Source organism: Mesoplodon bidens (assembly GCF_964165515.1).
Source record: "Mesoplodon bidens genome assembly, chromosome: 17".
NCBI lineage: Eukaryota > Metazoa > Chordata > Mammalia > Artiodactyla > Ziphiidae > Mesoplodon > Mesoplodon bidens.
This window is the reverse complement of record NC_138174.1, coordinates 12,535,189-12,562,931: the sequence shown is the minus strand read 5'-3', so window position 1 is coordinate 12,562,931 and position 27,743 is coordinate 12,535,189. Positions and strand designations below refer to the sequence as shown.

Genomic DNA, 27,743 nt, shown 5'->3' with positions numbered 1-27,743 from the left:
TGCTTGGAGAGACAGCAGTTACTTAGGTAGCGGTCCAGAGGTAAGACCTCCCTGTCCTCCACAAATACGCTTGAGCAATATATGCGACCCCTTCTCTGCCACAGTGTGTCCTACTGACCATGAGCATCACCCAGGGTCCTTGTTAAAAATACCAGTTCCCTGGCTCCACTCCTGAGGTCTGGACTGCGGCCCTGGAACCTGAATATTTCCCAAGCATCCAGGTGATTCTTCTGATCAGGGAAGTGTGGGTCTCACTGCTCCAGAGGGAGGGGACCCTTCAGAGATGGGGAGAGGCTGACATTTGGGCCACTAATTATTGACCCCGCTTCAGAGAGGACATGAAGGAAAAGCCTCCCTAGGAGAGAAGCTTGCGGACCACCTCACTGAGAACAAACAATAAGAGAACAGCCAGGCTTTCAGTGGGCTTGATTTCTTTATTTATAAACCAGTCTTCTAACCTTTCTGAACTTCTTAACACAAATTCATCTCAAGTTGTACAATCTGTTATCCTGACAAGCTGGGAATGACAAATCCTATTTTACATCTTTGAATGTTGCTTCCAATCACTCTAGTTAACCTTGAGAGCTAGAAACATCATGGCAGGGGGAGGAGGAGGTGATTGCAAATTTTTTTTAAAAGTTAGTTTTACTTTTAGAAGCCTTTAGATCTCCTCCAGAAGGAAAGAGTATAAAGTTACCCCTTAGAACAGATCATACTAAGATTGTACTGTTGTGTGGCAAATTTGCTCCTTTATTTTTTAAAATCAGTTCATCCAAGTCCTTTCTTCCTTGGTAACCAAAATAGCACAAGATTAATCAAAGAGCAAAAGTGATAATATAGATGCCTCTGTAATCCTGTGCAGCTTTCACACAACTCTTAATTGGGAGTGTGTGAATATATATATTATATATTCTGAGAATGTGTTGTGTACAGACACACACACACACACACACACACACACACAGAATGCTATAATGGTCTAAAATAGCAGAGTTTTTCTGGTCCAGCATTTATACTACATAATAACATTCTGACACACTGCCATGCTTTAAATGACAGCAAAGGCAAAATTTTTACTAATTATACATTTTAGGGCAGCAACTCTGTGCAGGTCTTATGGTGTTTGAGGACATTTTTGATATATATAAACCTTTCAATGTGGTCTGATTTAAGTGAGGCTTATGGATTTAAAAAAAAAAAAAAAAAACCTTCTGATCCTCGCTTACCGATCCGCATTTCTCTCAGCATTTTAGAATGACAAAGATAGACCCTGTGAAAATGGCAGATTCTTTATCCCATCCCAGTTCTGGATGGAGATGCCACACAACCAAACCAAAGGGTGGCTTGAAGGCCCACCACTTAAGATTAGTAAATGTTTTGGACAAGAAGGATCCAGTTGCCATGGGCAGACGGGGCATGTTGATGCAGTGGGCTTCGTAGGCTGAATACATTCAGTGTTTACACCATGGACCATTTATTTTAAAATTTAAATTAAAATTCTTACTCTTAAGAAGCCACAGTTTGCTTGCTTTGTTAGGTTTTTAGGGGCAGCTTGCTTCCCTCCATATTCCATGTCTATGTTCAGGTGTGTGGCTCATTTCACGGACAAAGCCCGAGTTCAGATGTGCTTGGCTGACCACAGTATGGCAGCCCCAGGATCACTAAGCTCCCAGCAGCTACCCAACGTGAGTGTTTACAATTTTAAACATAAATCCACATCCTGGAATCCTAATGTAGACTATTATGTTAACACACAACAACAAGTTATCAGAGACCTGTAACATTCATGGAGTATATAATAACATGGATATTAGCTATTGAGTCTTCTAAGTTTTGCAACCTAATGTGAGTGAACAAACATCTGACATCTTGGAGTCTTACTATAATCTGCACTAAACTTATAAAGACTGTGAAACTGAATAAAGGAACATACACAACTGCGAGGAGTTATTACTGTACAAAATACAACTAAATGAGTATTTTCCATATGTGTGATTCCATTGATGGGAATCATAGATATAAAATAAACGTCCTGGTGTCTGTTCTGGCGCTTCTCTTAGTAATAGCAACAGCAATTATCACAAAGAATTCCACCATGTAGGGGCATTATGACTATAACATAAGTAGGTAAAAACCCAAGCGGCAGAAATACATTACAAATGGCATTATAACACATATTTGTCTTGCTATTAAAAGTTAGTCTTCCAGAACTTTTCCACATATGACTTAATTCACCAATAAATGTGATTTAGAAAACATTTAAAATATTTTTGCCCCCGGTTTTAGAGATGCTATACATGAAATCTAAATTGACTCTTTTTTAAATTGGTGTTTCCACTTTATCTTTTAAATATGGATAATATCTTCCACATTGCTCAGACTTCACTTAGCCAGTTTCTGCCGAGTCCATTGATTTTACGGTTTTGTAAGAGAAGCCAAGTGCAGAGCCCTGATCCAGCATCCTCTGCTAGGCTGCCTCAGGTGAGTTCTGCCTCAGGTGTCCAACAGGGTGGCCTGACCCACTGAGAAGAAGCCAGCCCCAGATTCACCAAGCAGTCTGGGTGAAATTCTGCACCTTGCATGCATTTCTGTCAGCATCAACTCCGACATTCACAATGAAAAGCATCATGAACAGGAAAAAGAAATCAGGGCTGAAGGAGAAGGAGAACTGGGTCTAATCAGTGGAAAAGAACAAAATGGGCGTTTCTTTCCTGAGGCACGCACTTCATGCGACACTTCCCGAGGGAAAACTCCCCGAGGGGCTGCAGCATTGAAGGATTCTTACATTTTCTTCAGGAGGAAAGGTTTGAAAAAGTGGACCTTTGCGAGGAAATACTGCAGACTTCCAAGTTGGTGAAAGAACTTCCAGCGTCGCTTGGATACTCCGGGTAGGAGGAACTGGAGGAGATGATATTTTTGAGCCTCTGGAGGGCAATGATTAAAAGTAGAAGCAGGAAGGCTAACAGACTGAGGAATATGGACACATAGATGTAGACATTTGACAGGTGGCCTGAGGACGGGTCCACCGATGTGGACAGGGATGTGGGAAATAGCTCGAGGAAAGTTCCATTCTCCATACTCCCCGAGAATACAGATGAAGAGTCAGGTTCAGACATCTTTATGGAAGGTCAAAGAATGCACAGTATATGAAAAGCAGTTTCACACAGGGGTCAACAGGGACAGAATCAGCATTCTTTTTGTCATGATAGCATCAGCAAACATTGCGGGTGGTTAAATCAGTACAGCAAAACTCAGTTTCCAAGCAAAGGCAGCAGGGTATCAGGTGTCCATCACTGCAAAAACAAAGACAAAAAACCCCAAACAACTGAGTACATTATTCAGAAAAAATTACATTTGAATCTCACTTCCAGTTTTCACTTCAGCAAAGGCTTCATTATAAGAACCACCGGGGAGGCAAAAGAATGAAATAACTTCCCCAGGAACAAGTAATGTTTCTGTCTTTATATTACAAATGATGATATAAAAATGCACTTTTATTTGATCTCCACAGTACCCTAGGTGCCAGGTTTCTGCAAGGAACTAAAAATGAAATAAAAAGGAAAATATATTTCTGATACGTTCCATCTGCTGAGATTTCAACAGATGCTCCAAGTGCATGCTCTGAGAATAGGACCCCAAAAGTTAGCTCCAAACCTTCCTCCTCCAGAAAATGAATTTCCCGCACTCTCCAGCCCACCAGCATAATTCCAGACCAGTATTTCCTTCTAGTATGCTTTGGAGAATCACTGCACATGTAAGTTTGCTTTTCATAATTTGCTAATTTGTTTATAAAAATATATCTTCTTGAACTTGGGGGCCATTTCTACATATTTCTTTTCTTTCAGGTCTACCTCTGTACTTTGTTCTGCATATGTTAGGCATTCGGTAAAAAACCTTTAGATTAACTTAGAAGAATAAAGGTTGGATTTCCTCTGAATGGTAGAAAGAGTACTAGCTTTGCTGTCAAGAGATTTAAGTTTGAGGCCTGAATTCTCCTTTATCTTTGGGAAGTTGGGCAAATTGCCTACATTTTCTGAGCTTCACTATTCTCATTCCCTCACTGTGTTATGCAGGGATCAAGATAATAGACAGGGAAGCACTTTGTAAATTGTTAAGATTGGGCCAAAATGAGTTTACTGTGTGTGGGTTGTGTGTGTTTGTGTGTATGTGGGGTGTGTGTGTGTGTGTGTGTGTGTGAATGGGTGCTGAGAAAGAAGTGCTCTTGGCCATGTTCCCCCTCCTCACGGGGTCCCTTTGAGGAACACTGGAAACAAAGTGGACTGAATCAGGCAGGTAGCCCTGGGGCAGAGCATGATTCTGCAGGCTCCAGGCGTGGGGGCGGGTGCCGTGTGTCTCTGACACCCTCGCGTCCATGACTGGGGAAGTCATAGCCAGCTTCTGCCTAGTTTGTGCGGGGGCGAGGCAGGCAGCCTGAGGAAGAATGATCCCTCCCGATGGATGACTGTCTTTCCTCAAATCCAGAAAAGATGCTCTTCCTAACTCTTTATGGCATTAGATCATTTTGTTGTAAATTTCCAATTTCCTTGCATCGGATGTAGGGAAACGCTAATGCGAAAATATCCACTCTGCTCTGGCTTTCCCTTTCCCTAACCTCTGCCCTGCATTTTACCTTGAAAACTTGCCTTTCCCTTCCGCTCCCCAAATCTAATTAAGTGGCTGATTCCTTGAGGGGCTGACAGTGGCCGCTGTGGCTGTGGCTGAGTGGCACTAATGATCCCTGGAAAGGAGGGGACCCTTCTGAGAGGGCTGCCCTGTCCGCAGTCAAGCAGGCTAATCATCTTAGTGGCTCCTCAGAGGAGGCCACGGGCAGTTTTAGCACTTCCTAAAATAATCTGACTCCTAGTCCTCATTACACTTTGCCTGCTGATTTTAATTCCACTAGGCTGCTACAGGCTCCTAACAATCCTTAAAAAGAGAGAGAGAGAGAGGGAGAGAGAGAGAGAGAGAGAATCATAGTGGGACTGCAAATGTGTTATAGTGATCTGGCAATACCTTGTCTTATACAGCATATAAATGCTTTAGCCACTCATCTTTAGGGAAAATAGCAGCATCTCAGAGACAGCATGATGTATAGGCAAGAAAACTAGGAAAGAATCTCATGGGCTGAATCAAAAGAAATCTTCCGGATGTTTTGGTAAGACCTCCTAAGTCTAGCTGAGGAAACTGGGAACAAAGAAGCTGATCGATTTGACAAAAGAAATGTATCTAATTAGAAGATAAGCCAGGACTTTCAGCTCTGCCCATCCTCACCCTTTATACCATCTGGTCTCAATTTTCCTATCGTTTGGTAGTAATGATTTTACACCCTCTTTTTCTGGAATGGGCAAGAAGGTAGGGGCTGTGCATTTTATGTTGCTCCTCACACAAACTAGTTTGTAAGGGAGGTAGAGCAGGAATTATTATTCCCATTTTGCAGGTGAAGAAACCGATCAGCAAAGAAATTGTGATTTACTCAGGGTTCACAGCTAGTCAGCGACAGAGGACTGACAAGAACCCATGCCTGAACAGCGTTCTTAGTTTCCTCAAATATGGTAGGAAGAGAAAATGACGAGACTCAGGTAATTAGTTCCCACCTGCCACTTATTTTGAACACGCTCACAGTTCAGCCTTGATATTTCAGTTTTCCCATTTGTCCAATGATACCTCTCCACGAGATCCTAAGTTAGGATGTGATACCGTGTCCAAAATCATACTTCGAAAATGATAAAAGGCCATCCAAGTAAAGGGCCGGTAGACAGTTCTTTCTCAATGCCTAGAAAGACTAGAGGAACTTCCAGGTCTCTGCTAGTCCAATAATTCTGACACGTGCAGGTCATCGATCCAGCTGGAATTGGCTGATTTTTCTAAAACCACCTTCGCTACCCAGAACTGTATCATTTTCTGGAGGTGAGGTTGGAGGCACAGATAATGTGGCAATTCAATGGCAGGGCTCACAACTGGCTGCCAGACCACTTGCTAAAACAAAGGTATCTCTTTACAGTGTAAATATTCCAAGAGTACTTTTCACATCCTGAAGATCACCTTCTTTCAGACAAAAACCCACTGTGAGCCTCAAATGTCTGTGGAATAGTTTCTAGCAAATGAGGTTAAGATTTGGGGAAAGCATCTGGTCTTCCAAGTGACATTGGAAGATGGTAGAAATGAACAGATGAAACCTTGTGTCCTTATTTGACATTTCACAATTAAGTATCTTCTCTAAACATCCTCCCCCAATACTTTAGATTTAATGTTACTTCCAGAATACTTCTTAATTTAAAATGACAGATATATGAATTTCATTTCACTCTTCTACTCTGAAACAATAGAGCATATGCAGTGTTAGAAATCATTTTAATTTGATGACATTAGTTCCCATTTTCTTATAGATGTTTTAAAACTTGATAAATCTTCTTTCTCTCTGGTGAATGTTTTGACAGTCTATGTAAAATGCTGAGGACGATCCAAATTGTATGTGTTTAGGCACTGGGACAGTGTGAATGAGGCCCAAGGAGGTACTTTGGAAACAAAATCCAACAAGTGTGTTTCAGGATGCTGCTTTTTGGGCTGTTTCTTCCAAACAGATCGGGTTCAAAGGAAAGAAGAAAGCGACTTCATCTTAAATGCATAGCCTTGACCTATCTAGGGGCAGCGACAGCAGACTCTCATTTCAGGTAGCACCTAACGCCATGTGAGGATTGTGTTGCTTTTTTTCTGAGCCATTCTCAGAAAGTGATTTTTGAGAAAGGAAAATGAGACAGTGAGATCAGAATATTATCAATGAAGATCTGTGGAGATGTTTAAGTTCATGGTCAGCCAGCTTTCCCTTTGTCTCTTGGAATAAAGAACTGTGCTGAGGAGAAATCTACAAAAGGCAGTCACCTCCTGAAGTGAGCAAGGAATGACTATAATCTCACCATGAGCCCAGCGGGGTGGAAGATGGAGGGACCGCACAGATAAGTCAGACCTTGCGGGGGTGGGGGGGTGTCTCTGCTTCCATGTCACTCAGCGCCCAGCCACTGTGACTCCTCTGAAAGAATGGAAGCTTTCCTTCCCATGGGGTAACTAGGGCTGTGAAGTTTTGGAGGAACAAAGCATAGTCTCTGGTGTGTACCTTGCCGCTTGGTAAAAGGAAGAAGAGCTGCCGAGCCCTCCACTCTGAGCTCTCTCACCTAAGCATCGCCAGACCCCTGGCCACCAGCCTGTGGGCAGAGCCTCTGCCAGGGCCTTGACTTCTACAATGCAACGTGTATAAAACTCTGCCTACAGTCAACCTCACATCTGTCGCAGCAATCTCTTGAGCTTCTGACCTTTATTTAAATACATTTCTGTGAACAACAACTCTTTGAAAGGTTTTTTGTTGTTGTGGAAAACTGGGACAAGCTGCTTTGTTCCCTTGCAGACATTATTCAGAGTCCCCTAGCTGTTATGATGTCAAACCAACATTTCATCCTTATCAAGCCCTGCTGTGTCATCCTCCAAAAGGTGGTCTCCCAAACCATGAGCAGCGATTTGATAAAGTATTAACGTGATATGGTAAAGGCTTTTTCTGGTCTACACATGTAAAATTTAATAGTATAATGTAATGAATAGTTTTAGATGATACACTGGGTTTCTTTCTCTGTAGAATACAGAAACTACCATCTCCAGAATCTAGAAGGGAACTTGTCACATCTGAGCCCAGCTGCTTTTTGTTCTACTTAGAAAACAGCATGTTTTGTACAAGACCTTGAGCTTTCCTTTACAATTTGCATGATTCTCTTTTCCCTTAACACTTTCTCCTTGCCTAGTCGCCTTTTAGGTTGTGCCAGGTGAGAGAAGATTGGGGCTGACAATACAGACTGGCCACTCACTCTTCTCTAAATGTAACTCTTGACTTGCAGTCAATGGCAGCACTTACCCCTGGGCTTGCAATAATGAAAATAAAGTTTATTATCTGACTGCTAAGCTTATTCAGAGCTGATTAAGTCCATCCATATATTCGCCTGTTTGAGAACTGCTCCTACTTAATCAATACAACGCTTTTTTTTTTTTTTTTTTTTTTTTGCGGTATGTGGGCCTCTCACTGTTGTGGCCTCTCCCGTTGCGGAGCACAGACTCCGGACGCACAGGACCAGCGGCCATGGCTCATGGGCCCAGCCGCTCCGCGGCATGTGGGATCCTCCCAGACCGGGGCACGAACCCGTTTCCCCTGCATCGGCAGGCGGACTCTCAACCACTGCGCCACCAGGGAGGCCCAATACAATGCTTTGAGAGAAGAATTTTGTGTGAAAATGAGTAGAATCTCACTGTGATTCCCTGTTTCAGCACAATAAAAAACAAAAGCAAGTAAAGAAAAAAACTGAGTCTATCTGCTGTCTCATAGGGTTCGAGAACCATCTCATGAAAGGAAGTGTGGAGAGATGAAGATTCTGAATAAGCCCTGGAATTCATGGTCTAGACTGGACAATGGCAGCCAAAAAAATTAAAATGAACAGTCATCTTTATCTGGGGTTCCAAAGAATGATCAGAAAATGTAATCAGAACTTTTTTATGGCACTTTGGTGAAAATTAAAGAAATGTCAAAGTAACAGCTTGGTATCTGTGATTTATGTTAAATGTCAATCTCTAGGGTAGGTCATTAGGTGGCTTTGGATTCAATCCAATCTCTTATTATCTCTCTTTACCTTGGTGATGACTTTTATCTCTCTGGATTAGCCTCAGGCTCAGCAAAATAATTATATTATATTCAGAATACTTTTCTGTTAGACTAATTATTTTGTCCTAATTTTTAAAAGTTAGTTATCCGCATAAGGTATAATCCACAGACACTCAGAATATACATTTCTTGACATGCAAAACAGTGTAGATTGAGTAAAGCTACAGAAAAACCACACACAAGAAAGTATTTCAGAAGGGAATGTAACTGTTTTGACCATCTTATCTTTGTATAGCCTAAAAAGTAATTATATTGATAGATATGACTTCCCTTGCATTTATATAGCAGTGTTTTCCTGGGGAAATCAAACTATTATTCTTAATAAATTTTTGCTTTATCTAAATTTCTTGTGAAGATTTTATGTCCAAATCACTGCCTTAGTAAGAATAATTATTTTAAAATGATACTCCCTTAGAAAAAGAGTTTAAGTGGATAATTTTCTGGATAAAAAGGTCAAATATAAAACCAGTTCTAGGCATAGTATCATGATTGTTTTATGATGTCTAGAAAAGACCAAGGAGGGCTCTGTCCTGCACTTTGGGGAAACTGGACCCATCTTGGTTAACACACTTAGTCTAAATCAAAATGAGAGAAGTAGCAGCTTAAAGGTTGAAGGAAGCCTGCACTGGTTAAGAAGTAGCAAAACAATGAAAGTCATTTTTAGGGAGCAGGAGAAAAGGCTATTGGCTAAACACTTGATTTAGAGAAAAAAACAAACAGCCAAAGAAATAATGACTTAAGGATCATAGGCAAGGTTGAAATGAATCAGTGTGAAGAAAGATGGTTAAGAAGAAAGATCAACCTTTCAAGATGTTACAGCATTTTTAAGGAGGACTTTTGGGTTCAGTTCTCTCCCTCCACTCAGCTTCGATCATTTCTAATATTTTAGAAAAGTAGTAAGAAAAAATACTCTTTATTCTTGGAGCAGCTAGAATTGGTTAAATTATAGCATTAGCATACACAAAAGCTTGCTTATTTTTAATTATACTAGACATGTTTTTGAAAATTCTCATTCAACCATGCTCTGGTTGGAGAATGGTGTTTCCTCCTTTTCCATTGTCTTTCATTCTGTCTCCACAGTTAAAATAATTTGTATCAAATATAGTTTTTGTCCAATCAGGAAATGCTCTTAACAGTCTCCTTATAGAGTATGATACGTGGAAAGATTTTGTTCTCGTAAACTTAATTTTGTGATTGTCATAACTCTATTTTTGAAACCTTTATAGGTAGACCACAAGGTATCCCCAGTCTACTCTCTCACGCTCCAGAGGCCTTTGGGTGCCTCTAAGGAAACAGGAAAGAGCTTGGAAATATGGGTTTTCTATAAGCATTTGATGAAGTCCACCCTACATTTAAGCAGACTCCTCAGAATTGGGCAGCCATGGGCCACTGGTGCCACACAGTATAAGAAGAAAATAAGAGAGCTTGTATGACTCCCGACAAATGCCACTCCTTCTTTTCTTGTTTCTACTGTTACCTCCCTCTTTAAATACATATTACTGTGTTTGTGGCTAATTGTCACCACTGATCCCTCTTTCTCTGAATTCCTCACTCCATTTCCCTTCATCTCCCATTGGCATCCAGGTTAATGTGTTCAGTGAAAACCTTTCTGTTTGTGTATGTTTCTGTAAATGTCTATTGTTCTGTGTATGTTCTCTTGTAAATATTCATTTGTCTTGTAAATTTTCAACATAAGAATGGATCTGTAGTAAATGTTTCATTCACTCCATAACTTAAACCCCAAACTTAATTTCCACTTAAAATATCTTGAGAATTGAGGCATATGGAAGAGAGGAACATAAATTATCTAATATATCCACCTCTCTAATTTTGCACTTAAGAATATGCCAAAAACTAATACCCATTCTCTATCTATAAAATAACATGTACATGTACAATTTGGAAAAAAAAAAGTGATGACATAGGTTGTCTAAAAAGAACTTCAGTATTAGCAAATTAATGAAACAGGTCACTATTTATATTTCTCTATTGACAACTATAGTCATGTATTTGTTTAAACTAAGATGTTTTGTAGCCTATTCCTTAGAAATGGATTGGAATATGACAAGTATGTATAAGGGTTTTAAATCTTGCATTTCCCAGCGGGGACTCAAGCTCTTGGAGTCATCTACATGATGACATTTTTAACCAAGGTATAGTGTTTACTTGAAATAATGAGCCATCGTCCGTCATAATACAACTACAAATAGAACCTTAGTTGATTACATAGTGTATACGTTGCCTATCCCTTCTGGATATTAGCCCAGTGCTTAGCATAATTCATACATATGAATTTTGCTAAATAAGTTCTCTCATTCTTCCATGGCTGGCAGTCAATGTATGATGATGCTTTCCATAATGAAATGTATATTTAAAAAGAATAATGCTTAGTAATTGGCAGCTTAGGCAGGCTAAGTTCTGGTTACATACAGTTTTGGCCATATTACATTATTTAGTAGTCAGATGAATAATCAGAGAAGAAAAAGTAGGATGCAGATTTCAAGATTTATCCTCTAATGTGATGAAAGATCCTTGGACCAATTAAAAGAAAAAACAACATTGTTATAAAGGACATTATTAGGATAACGGGGGAAATCTGGACATAGACTGTATATTGGATAATTGCATTATATCAATATTAAATTTCCTAAGTGTGATGTAGGAGAATGTTCTTGTTATTAGGAAGTACATGTTCAAAGTATGTAACTATAAAGTGTCACAGTTTCAGCATCTAACCAATGGTTCAGCCAAAGTAAATAAGTACACATACACATATACATACAGAAAAGATGATAAAGCAAATGTGTTAAAATGTTAACAACTGATTAGTCTAGTTAAAGGATATATAGGTGTTCATTGTTATTATTCTTGCAACTTTTCAGTAGGACTGGAGTTTTTCGACATACAACTTGGGGAAAAATTATTTATCCTCAAGGATATTAAGAAATATGCTTAGTATAATATGCAGTAAGTCAGCCAAAAGGTTAGAAGCTTCTAAAGAAATACACTGATTAAGCTTGATTCTCCCATGGGCATTGGAGACGTTCAAATATTTGCTGCTACCATCATGCCCACTAATCCACAGGTACAGGAGGTGAAGCATCAGAGAATAAGTTAGAGGAAGTTTAATATGCCCAAGGGCACTGGGTCCATGGTGGTGGGAGATGCTGCCTGAAGACCAAGAATGGTGACTGGCTAGCCAGCCTTGCTCATGACTTCACTCTGCCAGCATCCACTGGTCTGAATCTCAATCTGGGCCTCCAGGATCATGGGATCCAGTTATGTTCATCTTACATCATCAGTCATCTTCAGAGGAAGCCAAGGATATCTTTCTTGCTGTTTAAATACCCAGTCAAAGGGAGGGGCTTTGGAGTCATCTTGAGTCAAGAGAGAGTAGTTTTCTTTCTTTTTAAAAAATTGAGATATAATTGACATATAACATTGTATTAGTTTGGGGTGTACAACATAATGACTTGATATTTGTATACTGCAAAATGATCACCACAATAAGTCATCATCTGCCACCATCCATAGTTAAATTTTTTTTCCTTGCAGTGAGGACTTTTAAGATCTACTGTCTTAACTTCAAATATACAATGCAGTATTATTAACTATAGTCACCATACTGTATGTTATATCCCCATGACTTATTTATTTTATAACTGGAAATTTGTACCTTTTGACCACCTTCACCCATTTCACACACACCCTACCCCCCTCCAATCAGTTCTATCTATGAGCTTGTTTTTTTGTTTTTGGTTTCCTTAGATTCCACATATAAGTGAGACCGTGTGGTATTTGTCTTTCTTGGTTTGACTTATTTCACTTAGCAAAATGCCCTCAAGGTTCGAGAGAGAGTTGTCTTCTAATGAGGACTAATGTGTAGGTGGACTCTGGGGAAGCTCACTGAGATCCCCCAATAGCCAGTGAGCTCCAGCTTCCACACAGGGCCTGAAGGAAACAACAGCAGCAAATAAACACAGTACAAATGGGAGACTTAATTTAGGCAGTAAGCGCCAAACAGTCTTCAAACACCAAGTTCAGCAGATTAAAGAACTCACACTCCGTACAACTCTTAAACTAGCAACCACCTCTCTGACTGCCCTGGTTTGGGTGAATCCTCTAGTGTGGCAAGAGGCTAAACCCAACCACATGAGCTCTCTTACAGTCCAGGGTCCAGTATCTTTTGAAATAGGAGCCAATAAACAATTTTAAGAAAATCTAGTTGTCGCAAAATGCAGCTGCAAATGAAAAGAAAATATGGAGCATTGATATTAACAGTGCTCTTCATCAGTCATCAGCAATCATCTGACTGAGGCTCTGGGTAGGTACCCTAAATTGATGAGTACCAGATGAGTCAGATTTTAGGCAGAGGTTACATAGGACACCAACCCTATAAGGAGACAAAGTGATCTCATGGCTCTGAAATTACTCTTCTACCAGGACTTCCAGGTTTACCAGGGACGGCAGAAGACAGAAAAGAGGACATTGTGTCTTTCATCAGGAAAGCAAGTTCCCATGTGGGATTTCCCACAGTCCTGCTAATCCTTTGTGTGAACAGAGCAGCAGAGCTTGCCTTAATATTCTCGCATGCATCCTCTCTCTCTCTCTCTCTCTCTCTCTCTCTCTCTCTCTCTCTCTCTCACTCCCTCTCTCTCAGGCAGTACAATGAACTCAAAAGTCTGGCTAACAAAGAGAATGTCTACATGTTCCTTGTAACATGGAACAAAATGACATGGCAGGCTATCAAGTGTGGGAGGAAATCAATTCCCCAACAGCCTGTTGTCATATGAGATAACAACTCAAGACCAGAATCTGTCAAAGACAATATGGATGCAGTAAACAAGTGTAGGCTCAGATTCTCCCAGAATGTATTTCAACTTAGAAATGCAAGGAGGTCAAATTGGAAAATAATGAGTAATTATTTATAGAAAACAGACTGCTATACTGATGACCTATATGAAAGAGTTACACATTCTTTTAAAAAATATAAATAAATATGGTTTTACTCATGGAAATCATGAGTATCTTATACAAGATTTAACAGACTTTGGCTTTGTCCTTTATCAGGGTTGTACTCTTCACCTTACCCTTTAAGGTTGTGTGCCCTGTGCTTTTTATTCAATTGTAGGAATAGCCTTGGTCAGAAACACACGTTCACACGTCACTCACTGCTCTTACATCTAAGTTCTCTTTTATTTCAGTCATGTGCCCTGGATGACCCTGGATGTAGGGGGGCACATCATGCCAGAAGAGTGGTGGGAAGTAGAGGGGAGGGGATGGTGGGAGCATCCCCAAATCATTGTGGAATGGGAACAGAACATGACAGGCAGGGAAAGGTGGACCCGGGATGCTTGTGTAGGAGAAGGAATGTCCAGACAAACTAGTTTGGAAAAACAACAACAAAATGAATGACAGCAGCCGATATGTATTAAATAAAAGCATATACTAGTTGTGTGTGTGTGTGTGTGTGTGTGTGTGCATGGTGCAGGTGTATATTCTTTAATCTTCACAGCTCTTTACTCTAGTTATTATTATCCCTCACCTTTCTTTAACCAATGAGAAAATTAAGGATCAGAGAATTTAAAAGCTTGCCCAAGGCTACCCAGCCACATAGAAGCAGGACTGGCATTCAAATCTATATCCCTATGTCTCCAAATTTTATGTTCATTACATTTCTTCTCTCTGGGGAGGTTGGAGGTAAAAGAGGGATAAATTTGAGACCTATGGTCCTTGGTGATGTTCACATGTTTCTGCCGTTCTTCCCTCTGTCCAGGTATGTTGTAGGGCTGCGTGTTTCCACCCCCTCTGAAATTAGGGTGGCCACATAACTTGTTTTGACCAATAAAATTTGGGGAAAAGTGACATGTGTCACTTCTGGGTAGAAAATGTAAGACTGCATGTGAGATTTGCTATATCCCTTCCCTCTGCTGCAATAACGGTGTGAGTTCGAGCCAGCTTCTGTCAGTATTATGTTAAGTGCCCTCTATGCCTACTTTCTGGAGGGTTTTTTTTTTTATCATAAATGGGTGTTGAATTTTGTCAAAAGCTTTTTCTGCATCTATTGAAATGATTATATGGTTTTTTTCTCCTTCAACTTGTTATTATGTTTCATCACATTGATTGATTTGCATATATTGAAGAATCCTTGCATTCCTGGGATAAACCCCACTTGATCATGGTGTATGATCCTTTTAATGTGCTGTTAGATTCTGTTTGCTAGTATTTTGTTGAAGATTTTTGAATCTACGTTTATCAGTGATATTGGTGTTTAGTTTTCTTTTTTTGTGACATCTTTGTCTGGTTTTGGTATCAGGGTGATGGTGGCCTCGTAGAATGAGTTTGGCAGTGTTCCTCCCTCTGCTATATTTTGGAAGAGTTTGAGAAGGATAGGTGTTAGCTCTTCTCTAAACGTTTGATAGAATTTACCTGTGAAGCTGTCTGGTCCTGGGCTTTTGTTTGTTGGAAGATTTTTAATCACAGTCTCAATTTCAGTGCTTGGGATTGGTCTGTTTATATTTTCTATTTCTTCCTGGTTCAGTCTCAGAAGGTTGTGCTTTTCTAAGAATTTGTCCATTTCTTCCAGGTTGTCCATTTTATTGGCATATAGTTGCTTGTAGTAATCTCTCATGATCCTTTGTATTTCAGCAGTGTCAGTTGTTACTTCTCCTTTTTCATTTCTAATTCTATTGATTTCAGTCTTCTCCCTTTTTTTCTTGATGAGTCTGGCTAATGGTTTATCAATTTTGTTTATCTTCTCAAAGAACCAGCTTTTAGTTTTATTGATCTTTGCTATTGTTTCCTTTATTTCTTTTTCATTTATTTCTGATCTGATCTTTATGATTTCTTTCCTTCTGCTAACTTTGGGATTTTTTTGTTCTTCTTTCTCTAATTGCTTTAGGTGTAAGGTTAGGTTGTTAATTTGAGATGTTTCTTGTTTCTTGAGGTAAGATTGTATTGCTATAAACTTCCCTCTTAGAACTGCTTTTGCTGCATCCCATAGGTTTTGGGTTGTCGTGTTTTCATTGTCATTTGTTTCTAGGTATTTTTTGATTTCCTCTTTGATTTCTTCAGTGATCTCTTGGTTATTTAGTAATGTATTGTTTAGCCTCAATGTGTTTGTATTTTTTACAGATTTTTTTCCTGTAATTGATATCTAGTCTCATAGCGTAGTGGTCGGAAAAGATACTTCATATGATTTCAATTTTTTTAAATTTACCAAGGCTTGATTTGTGACCCAAGATATCATCTATCCTGGAGAATATTCCATGAGCACTTGAGAAGAAGGTGTATTCTGTTGTTTTTGGATGGAATGTCCTATAAATATCAATTAAGTGCATCTTGTTTAATGTATCATTTAAAGCTTGTGTTTCCTTATTTACTTTCATTTTGGATAATCTGTCCATTGGTGAAAGTGGGGTGTTAAAGTCCCCCACTATGATTGTGTTACTGTCAATTTCCCCTTCTATGGCTGTTAGCATTTGCCTTATGTACTGAGGTGCTCCTATGTTGGGTGCATAAATATTTACAATTGTTCTATCTTCTTCTTGGATTGATCCCTTGATCATTATGTAGTGTACTTCTTTGCCTCTTGTAATAGTCTTTATTTTAAAGTCTATTTTGTCTGATATGAGAATTGCTACTCCAGCTTTCTTTTGATTTCCATTTGCATGGAATAGCTTTTTCCATCCCCTCACGTTCACTCTGTATGTGTCTCTAGGTCTGAAGTGGGTCTCTTGTAGACAGCATATATATGGGTCTTGTTTTTGTATCCATTCAGCCAGTCTACGTCTTTTGATTGGAGCATTCAATCCATTTACATTTAAGGTAATTATCGATATGTATGTTCCTATTACCATTTTCTTAATTGTTTTGGGTTTGTTATTGTAGGTCTTTTCCTTCTCTTGTGTTTCCTGCTTAGAGAAGTTCCTTTAGCATTTGTTGTAAAGCTGGTTTGGTGGTGCTGCATTCTCTTAGCTTTTGCTTGTCTGTAAAGGTTTTAATTTCTCTGTCAAATCTGAATGAGATCGTTGCTGGGTAATCTTGGTTGTAGGTTTTTCCCTTTCATCACTTTAAATATGTCCTGCCACTCCCTTCTGGCTTGCAGAGTTTCTGCTGAAAGATCAGCTGTTAAGCTTATGGGGATGCCCTTGTATGTTATTTGTTGTTTTTCTCTTGCTGCTTTTAATATTTTTTCTTTGTATTTAATTTTTGGTAGTTTGATTAATATGTGTCTTGGTGTGTTTCTTCTTGGATTTGTCCTGTATGGGACTCTCTGCGCTTCCTGGACTTGATTGACTATTTCCTTTCCCATATTAGGGAATTTTTCAGCTATAATCTCCTCAAATATTTTCTCAGTCCCTTTCTTTTTCTCTTCTTCTTTGGGGAACCCTATAATTCGAATGTTGGTGTGTTTAATGTTGTCCCAGAGGTCTCTGAGACTGTCATCAATTCTTTTCATTCTTTTTTCTTTATTCTGCTGTGTGGTAGTTATTTCCACTCTTTTATCTTCCAGGTCACTTATTCGTTCTTCTGCCTCAGTTATTCTGCTATTCATTCCTTCTAGAGAATTTTTTAATTTCATTTATTGTTATTCATCATTGTTTGTTTGCTCTTTAGTTCTTTTAGCTCCTTGTTAAACGTTTCTTGTATTTTCTCCATTCTATTTCCAAGATTTTGGATATCTTTACTATCATTACTCTGAATTCTTTTTCAGGTAGACTGTCCATTTCCTCTTCATTTGTTTGGCCTGGTGGGTTTTTAACCTTGCTCCATCATCTGCTGTGTGTTTCTCTGTCTTCTCATTTTGCCTAACTTACTGTGTTTGGGGTCTCCTTTTTGCAGGCTGCAGCTTCATATTTCCCGTTGTTTTTGGTGTCTGCCCCCAGTGGCTAAGGTTGGTTCAGTGTGTTGTGTAGGCTTCCTGGTGGAGGGGACTGGTGCCTGTGTTCTGGTGGATGAGGCTGGATCTTGTCTTTCTGGTGGGCAGGACTGGGTCTGGTGGTGTGTTTTGGGGGTGTCTGTGACCTTATGATTTTAGGCAGCCTCTCTGCTAATGGGTGGAGCTGTGTTCGTATCTTGCTAGTTGTTTGGCATAGGGTGTCCAGCACTGTAGCTTGCTGGTCGTTGAGTGGAGCTGGGTCTTAGCATTGAGATGGAGATCTCTGGGAGAGCTTTCACTGTTTGATATTACGTGGAGCCGGGAGATCTCTGGTGGACCAATGTCCTGAACTCAGCTCTCCCACGTCAACGGCTCAGGCCTGATACCCAGCCAGAGCACCAAGACCCTGTCAGCCACATGGCTCAGAAGAAAAGGGAGAAAAAAATAAATAAAGAAAAAAATAAAATATAATAAAATAAAAGTTATTAAAATAAAAAAAAATTTTAAGTATTAAAAATTAAAAAGATTAAAAAGTAATAAAAAAAGAAGGAAAGAAAGAAGAGAGCAACCAAACCAAAAAACAAGTCCACCAATAATAACAAGCGCTAAAAACTATACTAAAAAAAAATAAAAGGACAGACAGAACCCTAGGAAAAATGGTAAAAGCAAAGCTATACAGACAAAATCACACAAAGAAGCATACACATATATACTCACAAAAAGAGAAAAAGGAAAAATATATCTATATATAAAAAAAAAGGAAGGGAGCAACCAAATCAATAAACAAATCTACCAATGATAATAAACTCTAAATACTAAACTAAGATAAACATAAAACCAGAAACAAATTAGATGCAGAAAGCAAACCCCAAGTCTACATTTGCTCCCAAAGTCCACCGCCTCGATTTTGGGAAGATATGTTGTCTATTCAGGTATTCCAGAGATGCAGGGTACATCAAGTTGATTGTGGACATTTAATCCGCTGCTCCTGAGGCTGCTGGGAGAGATTTCCCTTGCTCTTCTTTGTTCGCACAGCTCCTGGGGTTCAGCTTTGGATTTGGCCCCGCCTCTGCGTGTAGATCACCTGAGGGTGTCTGTTCTGTGCCCGACAGGATGGGGTTAAAGGAGTAGCTGGGGCTCCCGTGGTGGCACAGAGGTTGAGAATCTGCCTGCCGATGCAGGGGACACGGGTTTGAGCCCTGGTCTGGGAAGATCCCACATGCCGCAGAGCTACTAGGCCCATGAGCCACAACTATTGAGCCTACGCGTCTGGAGCTTGTGCTCTGCAGCAAGAGAGGCCACGATAGTGAGAGGCCTGCGCACTGCGATGAAGAGTGGCCCCCGCTCGCCGCAACTAGAGAAAGCCCTCGCACAGAAACGAAGACCCAACACAGCCAAAAATAAATAAATAATTAATTTTTAAAAAATAGGACACAGCAAAAGCAGTAGTAAGAGGGAAGTTTATAGTGATAAGAGCCTACATTAAAAACAAAGATTTCACATAAACAACCTAATTTTAAAAAAAGAAAAAAAAAGAAAAAAAGGAGCAGCTGATTTGGGGGCTCTGGCTCACTCAGGCTGGGGGGAGGGAAGGGTACGGAGTTCAGGGCAAGCCTGTGGCGGCAGAGGCTGGTGTGACACTGCACCTGCCTGAGGCGCACTGTGCGTTCTCCTGGGGAAGTTGTCACTGGATCACGGGACCCTGGCAGTGGCGGGCTGCACAGATTCCGGGAGGGGAGGTGTGGAGAGTAACCTGTGCTTGCACACAGGCAGGCTTCTTGGTGGCTGCAGCAGCAGCCTTAGCATCTCATGCCTGTCTCTGGGGTCCACGCTGATAGCCACGGCTCACGCCCGTCTCTGGAGATCTTTTAGGCGGCGCTCTGAATCCCGTCTCCTCGCGCACCCCAAAATAATGGTCTCTTGCCTCTTCGGCAGCTCCAGACTTTGTCCCGGACTCCCTCCCAGCTAGCTGTGGCGCACTAGCCCCCTTCAGGCTGTGTTCACGCCGCCAACCCCAGTCCTCTCCCTGGGATCTGACCTCCAAAGCCCAAGCCTCAGCTCCCAGCCCCCGCCCGCCCCGGTGGGTGAGCTGACAAGCCTCTCGGGCTGGTGAGTGCTGGTTGGCACCGATTCTCTGTGTGGGAATCTCTCCGCTTTGCCCTCTGCACCCCTGTTGCTGCGCTCTCCTCCGTGGCTCCAATGCTTCCCCACCACCACCCCCAGTCTCCGCCAGTGAAGGGGCTTCCTAGTGTGTGGAAATCTTTCCTCCTTCACAGCTCCCTCCCTGAGGTGCAGGTCCCATCCGTATTCTTTTGTCTCTGTTTTTTCTGTTTTCTTTTGCCCTACCCAGGTACGTGGGGAGTTTCTTGCCTTTTGGGAGGTCTGAGGTCTTCTGCCAGCGTTCAGTAGGTGTTCTGTAGGAGTTGTTCCACATGTAGATGTATTTCTGCTGTATCTGTGGGGAGGAAGGTGATCTCCGCGTCTTACCCCTCCTCCATCTTGAAGGTCTATCCAAGGATTCATCTTTCTATCCATGATTCAGCACAGTTTCTGGTATAAAGATGCTCAATAAGTATTTGTTGGATGGTTGCAGGATTGAAAGGATAAAGGAATGAAGAAACTTGAAGCTTCTTGGAGAGGTAGTCCCTATTTGTTCTATTTTTGGTTGCATGATAATATTTATTGAATGAATGAATGAATACGTGATCTTGTATTAATTCATATTGATTAGTCAAAGGGTAATTATTCAATAGTAAAGAAAAATTATGAACACTCACTAAATTTATAAATATTTTAGTTATGGCAATAAAATTAATAGTTCCAGGCTCCAGAGGAAACTCTGACCATACTTTTATCAAACGATTGTGTCTCTCAACAATATTCAACAAATATTTTATTGAATCAAGTGTCCACCAGGATAATTGAGGAAAGGATGGAGGAATCTGCTGTTAATACTGAAATACATTATCATGAACATAGCTGAGTGGTTGGAACGAATGTATTCTGAAGAGCACAATAAAAATCGAAAGGGAGTTTACCACAGTGAGTCAGTGAAGATGTGACTGGATGTGGAAGTAAGATGCATTGTTTTTTATTTAAAGTGTTAAGTTAAATTCTATGATAATCCCATCCTTTGAAAATTACCAAGTCCCTTATAATCACAACCTTTGTCCCCGTGCTCGTCTGTGGAGATAAAAAGGGTCAAGGACAATACGTTGATCATTGTAGGGAAGGGTATTATAATTTACTGCATTCAGCAACATCATGTACCATGGTGGTGTTAGTCACTCTATCTCAAGGATAAACACACCTTCCCCTCAAAAAGACCCTAATTTCAATAGAAAATCAGTACAGAAGGAGAAAATGTTTACATTTTTATAAATTTCTCAATTTAACTACAAAGCCCCACATTAGAGATCAATGCCACTCAGAGTAGCCACTTGGCTCCCTCAGGAATATATGGGTTACGAGTCCTTGTGAGAAGAGGAACTTGCAAAGCAATGCTTCCTTCATCAAGAAGGTCTTACCACCAAAATAGCCATCTAAACTAAAAAGTGTGCTTAGTGCCTTACTTGATTTATATTCTGACTCAAGTTCCATCTCTCATGGTGAATGAGTAATTAACAATTCAAGGGCTGGCACTGGTGCGTGAACTTTACTTTGAGTAGCATTTTGTCTAGATCATAGCCGTGGTGATGTGAGCAGTGATCAGTATTGTGCTCACTATTGTGCTCGGCCTGAGAGTGATCAGTATCAGCAGTATTCTGCTAGGAAACTTAGAAAATAACAGCTTCTTAGAAAAATAACACAAGGAATGAAAACACATGGGCAGAAAAGAAGCAAATATTTTCTCTTCTCATTCATTGTGGAACTAACTTAAAACACTTTTCATGTATCTAACTCATTCCGTCTCTCCTTACGGTCACTCAATATTAACTTTCCTCTATGAAAAAACCAATCTAACAATACCAAAACAAAAACCCAACAAGAAACAACAACCACAACATTAAAGGAGAACGTTTTTCATAGAATCGAGGAGGTGGAAGTCCTTAATAATCAAGAAACTGAGGTCTCCAAAAGTTAAGTAAATTTTGAAGGTCATTATTTGTACTCCTTAAGACAAAGGATGGCAGAAGGAGACAGCTGGAGACAGAAACCACAAACTGAGAGCCCAGGATTCCTTTTCCAACTCTAAATCCATCTATACTCATCTGAGCTGGGTGGCCAACAAGAGGAAATCAAATGAAAAACAAGTTACTCAGTTTCTCTTGTTATTGAAAGTTTATCATATCAATCCAAATATAAGCTAAGTGGGATCGAATGGATAAATATAAGACCAAATTGCTAGGGATGATAAAGTGATAAGAGGACAGAATGAAGGATCTTGGAAACTAATTCAGCTGAACCAGGCCAACTTTGTTGACAAGGAGTCCTTGAAGGTCTGAGAAACATCAGTCAGCATTCCACTGTCAACCTCAAAGGCTTGGTTCCCATAATTTAGCACTCGACTATGAAAACCAAGGTCAACAAACTCACGAAGGACTTTCTCGTGAGTAATTGTTAGAATAATCAATTGGTTGCCAAGGCACGTGAAGAGCACAAAGGGAGGGGATTGGTAAATATTTTATTTTTTGACCTGGATTCCATTTATATGAGTGTGTTCAAGTTGAACACATAAATCATAAATTATGTACTTATGACTTGTATGTTTTCTCTGTGAATGTTAAACAGCAATAAAAATTGTTATTTAAGTGCAAAAAATAATGTTGGGCATATAGAAGACACTCTGGGTCACAGTGGGGGAATATCTACCACTTGTTGGATGAATTATTGAGTGCTTCCTTTTTTACCCAAAAATATATGGCATATAGGCTAATAATATAAATAATGAATTCTGATAATTTACCCTATGGGAAAAAAATCAGACAAATTTAAGATGCACATGCACAAAGATGTACACTGTAGCTAAACACTGGAGCTACCAAGATGACCATGAGTCAAGGATTCGTTAAATGAGTGATGGAAGAGTCATACAAATGGAGGATTCTGGTGTAGTCAAAAGGATTATATGTTCTAGCATGGAAAGATGTATGACAGAGTCAAAAAGTAAGCTTCAGACTCGTGCATAGTATGATTCTGTTTTTTTTTTAAAAAAAAAAAAAAAAAACTACTAGCACGGCCACTGCTACTACACGTGCATCCACAATTTTAAAGGCATGCAAAACCAAACCAAACCAGACTAAACTAAAGGAAATAAGAGGTTACGCACCAAGCTGTTAACATATGATTTGTTAGCGGGTGACATTATGGATATGTTCATATTCTGTTTTGTGTATGTCTGTATTTGAATGTTGGTACAAAGAATATGAATTGAATTTTAATCAGAAAAACAATATGGGTATTTTCATTAAGAAGTAGAAATAAAATTTAATTATAGCTTATGCAGTGAAAACATAACTGATTTTTGAGCCCAGAACTCTTTCTCTTCCTCCTCTTCCTTCTTTTTTGGTAATGTATACACTTAACACAAGCCTTTGAAATGATTCATATGTACCTTTTATTTCAAAGTTTAAGACTCTCAGGCTGAGGCCAGTAAGTCAACCTGCCCAATAGGACTTGACTGCACTTTCTGTTACGGTTGCATTTTACAGCATGTTCTAAATGTTCTGTTTAAGAAATGAGAACATAAATCCCTCTGCTATAATCCTGCTCATAGGAAAATTGAAAGCGAGTAAGAACCAAACCAGCTTAATTGGCAACAGTTGATAGATAGCCAGGTACTGTTGATCAGTACTAGACTACGGTGACAAATGAATCAGGAAGGCTGCTGTCTTGGCTACCCCTGGGGAGGGAGTCTATATGTTAAATGTTCCTTGAATGAATTACTTTAGTATTTTAACTATGGTTAAGTCATCTTCCTGTCTTTCTGAGTCTGAAACAGGTTCTTACAACCACCTATGCTTTTGTTTCCCATCAAAACTTGTATTCAGGGCTGTTAACTTCTTAAGTCACGATTTTTAACAACTGTTATAGACTAACAATTTCCGGACCTGTTCACTGTTGCCTGTAACAGCATCAGCATCAACGTTCAAGCCCATAATACAAATCATAAGTCTGGGCCGACTGATCTCCCATTTTAATGCAACTTAATAAATAATAATTTAAAAGTTAGGAACTCAGGAAATATTAATGACAGTCTATCCTGTTCCTGATATGAATTCAGAGGATTGAAATATTGACACTGTTCTGGCTGGATTGTGCCATGTCGTATTTAGAGATACTGTTAAATTGTATCTCTGATATGAATTCAGAGGATTGAAATATTGACACTGTTCTGGCTGGATTGTGCCTGTCGTGTTTAGAGATACTGTTAAATTGTATATGGCTACTTGACTACTCAGAATCTCCATTTTTTTTTGGCTGTTGTTGTCAAAACTTAGTGTAGACTAAATAATAACTATTTCCTGGTAATGCAAATGCGAGCATGGATTCTATTCATAAGGAACTCTTGAAGAAGGCGTTCTATGTCACGTGACTGAGCATCTCAGAGCACTCTCTCCCAGAGACATCTGCCACAAATCAGAATCAGAGGTGACGAGGCCCTAGAATGTGGCTCGGTTGCCTGCTACCCTGGACCTGCAAAGACCAGTGGATGCACAGATGGACTTTCCAGTTCTGTGTCAAAGGCTAGTCCACATGTGGGTATCATGGACTACTGAATCAAATCAAGCCTCTGGCTTGATTTCTGTAGGTACATCTGTTAGCTAAAAGGAATCCTGCCAACTCAGGCACTTAATTTGAACTTCCTCTCTGTTGGGTTCCCTAATTCCATTAACTAACTTGAAGGCTTTATTGTTTTTTTAGTTGTCATTATGAACAATAATGAAATAGTCTATAAAAGTTAAGTCTGTGATGCTTTGTATTAATGTAGTAATGTAATTATACAATATGTTCCATATATATCTATTTGAAGAAAATTCTTCTGCCATACTACTTTTTGGCTTCTAGTTTCATTTAACAAATGTTTACTGAATGGTTCATGGATGCCAGGAGCCAGGCAAGTGGGACCTACACCAGTGCCTGATGTCAAAGGCTTTTCATAATTTTCCAGGTTCTTAAATTACTATTTAAAAAACCCAAATGAGCAAAACACAAAAATTCAGCCATAATTTTACTTTTTGCTTTTCCCTAATAACTAAGCAAATCTTAAAAAAATATTTAAATATAAAACAGTTAAATATAAATTCTACAAACTTTACAAGCACAGGGAGAAGAGTAAGCCCAGAGAAGAAATATTATCAAATGGGCTGAGACTTGATCTAGAGTAGAAGCCAAATCATAGAATTTTGCCTGTGATGGCTTAATCTTTCATTCTTAGAAAAAATGTATGACTCCAAGTTTACTTAATGATTAGTGTGATTAATCATTCTCACCAATCAGCTCTGTCATCCTTCATCTGCCCTCATTAAAAAAGAAAAATAAAAAAGAAACTCAGGAAGCCTGCAAATAGACCTTCTGAAAGATTTGAAGCCGCACACCAGCATACTGTTATTTATCCCTTTACATCGCAGACATCCAGTAAAATCTGTTGAATTGAACTAACCAACAGCAGGGAGAACAGAATGGATCTTACCTTACGTGAGGCTTCTTTAATGAGAACCGTAAATGTGTGTGTGGTGAAGCTCTTCAAGCACTTTGCCTTATGTAGAGAAATCAAAAATAGTAAAATAATAATAATAAGCCAAATAAATAATAAACTTCAAACACAAAAATGGAATACCCCACCCATTTTCTGGAACTCACTATTCCCAGAATACTTCAGAGGTTGGCAAATGGTTCCCCATCCCCACAATGCCCAGCATTTGAAGGTGACTGGGACGTGCTCTGTGGGGTGGTGTCAATGCGAGACAGTCTCACTAACACACGCTTCAAGAGCCCATTCACGTTACCTATGAGCTATGTGCTGATTATAAAGGGTGTAAGTGGCAGGGGGTGAGAGTGGGGCAAAATGCCTTTATACTTAGCAAAATAGAGCAGTTTAGTCACAAAACATATTTAAGCATGTCTAGGAGCTAGATCACGAATAAGCTAAAACACAGGCTAAATACTGCTTTTTTTTTCTTTTTTTAAAGGATGCATTGGGCTGCAAGACTGCATTATGAGGTAAACCTTTGAAGAAGAGTATTGCTTATCTTGACTCTTCTCCCCTTGATAGGCAGTTGTCTGACAATGAATCTGAAAAATCCAAAGTGAAAAGCACCTGAGAAGAAAGATCTTGAGGCATGGTCCCTCAGGTCGGCCTGGGACTGCCCAGGACGTAATCGCTGCCTATTTCCCGCCCTTTGCACCTGGTGTCTGGACTGAACCAAATGCAATGGCTTCGAGACATCATGCAGCCATCGGATCCCATTATCCCCCGCAAAGAACTACCCAAGTGCTTAATACTTCAGCAGAGAATTTTCCGAAGGAAATTTAACGGGCAGAGGAAACGAAGGACAATAGGAAACGGACCCTGTCCCTGGAGTCTGACACCAAACCCGGGACCAACGGGGTCCCAGGCGCCTGGCGGTGGAAAGCGAGCAGGTGCAGCCCGCTAACCTGGTCTGGTACTCAACAAGATGTTTCTATGAATGAAGGGGTCCTTCTGCTCCCCGCAGGACGGCACATCACACACCTCCCTCCTCAGTTAGAACTCAAACAATTTGCCCATGATGCATGCACCTCGGCAGGGAAACGCAGGATTCCAGCGTCTCATCAGATCAGGGAAAAGGGAAAGGTAGCTGGTGCGTTTTCCTACAACCAAGAGCTCGGGAAACCACGGCTGGGGAACGCCAGGATGTTCTGCGCCAGGTAGAACTTAACCGGATTTGGAGCCACCGGAGACAGGTGAAGAGACTCACGCGAGCAAGGTAAGGTACAAAGCGGCTGTCAGTGTGCGCGCAGCGAGTCCCCAGGAAGGGACGGATGACCCCCAGAAATCCAGGTAGGCGCCAAACACAAGCGTGACCGCACACACCACAAAGGCAGGAATAACCAGAATGCACCCAGAGACACGCTCCGCAAAGTGCAGAACTGTCTGCACTTGCACAGGGAAATCAGTCAACCTCTGCAGCGGCAGACGCGAGGGCAGACCTCCCCGGCTCCCTGCGTCCGGGACAGAAGCGGGTCATCCCGGGACCAAGGACATTGCGTCCTACTGTAGCCCCATGAAGTCACCCCAAGAACAGGGAGAGCCGGGCAGCGGAGGCTGCTAGCGGGCAGTAAGGACGGAGCCGGCACGAAGGGGACAGATTCGGGGGTGTCCAGAGCAAGGAGCCAAACCGCGGAGAGCCGGGGAGAGTTTGCGAGGCGGCTCAGGAGGGAGCGGAGCCTCCGCGACCCGAGGCCGCCCCAGGAGAGGAGACAGGGCGCCCGTGGCAGAGGGCGAGCCCCCTTCCGGGGCGTCCCCGGCGCCCACTCCCCTGCGACTGCTCACGGGCGGCGTCGGGAGCCCCTCACTGACCTGCCAATAGGGACGCGCTGATCTGCCCCGCCGGCTCCCGCGCTCGGGGTGGGACCGGGCTGCGCCGACCTCCTCGCGGGCGCCCGGGTCCCGCCGATCCGCGCCCGCGAAGCCGTCCGCGGGAATGTGGGGCTCACTGGGGCGGCGGGCGCAGCCAAAGTCTTCCTCCCGCCCCCAGCCGCACAGCCAATGACGGCGAGCGGGACCCACTCCCCGCCGCCGCTCGGGCGGGCGCTTGGGGCTAGGACTGGAGCCCCGCTCGGGCGAGGGAGGAGCTTGCGCCGGCGTTGGAAAATCCTGGAGGAGGAGGAGGCGTTTGCGCAGGGGGCCCCATCTGGGGAAGGCAGGTGTGCCCTCAACTTTTGTGCGCGCGTGTGTATTGAGGGAGGGGACGCAGTTTCTTTGGGGACTCAAGGACCTCTCTCTGCAGGCAGAAGCATCTACTTCTTGCCAAGTTTCTTCTCCTCTTATCTTTTATGAGTCCGCGGAGCACCCCGTCCAAACCACGAGTCCAGGTGCATCACAGCAAGCCCAGCTCTGAGCTGTTTGGGGCCCTCGCCCGGTCCTGTGGGCCTGGCCTCAGACGTCTCTCCTTCGGCGTTTCTCTTCTTTCCCCTCTGAATCCTCTGCCTGATCATCAGATGAGCTGAGTAGGATTGCAGTTT

General features: G+C 41.3%; 1 protein-coding gene across 1 annotated transcript; it reads right to left on the bottom strand.

The window, feature by feature from the left end:
* Positions 1-429: 429 nt before the first annotated feature.
* SERTM1 (serine rich and transmembrane domain containing 1) lies at positions 430-27,241 on the bottom strand. The gene is made up of 3 exons (XM_081215112.1): positions 27,079-27,241; positions 25,210-25,275; positions 430-3,293 (listed from the first exon to the last, which is right to left on the bottom strand). The coding sequence occupies exon 3, from the start codon at positions 3,114-3,116 to the stop codon at positions 2,793-2,795; it is 324 nt and encodes a 107-aa protein (XP_081071238.1). The 5' UTR covers positions 3,117-3,293; positions 25,210-25,275; positions 27,079-27,241; the 3' UTR covers positions 430-2,792.
* Positions 27,242-27,743: the final 502 nt, after the last annotated feature.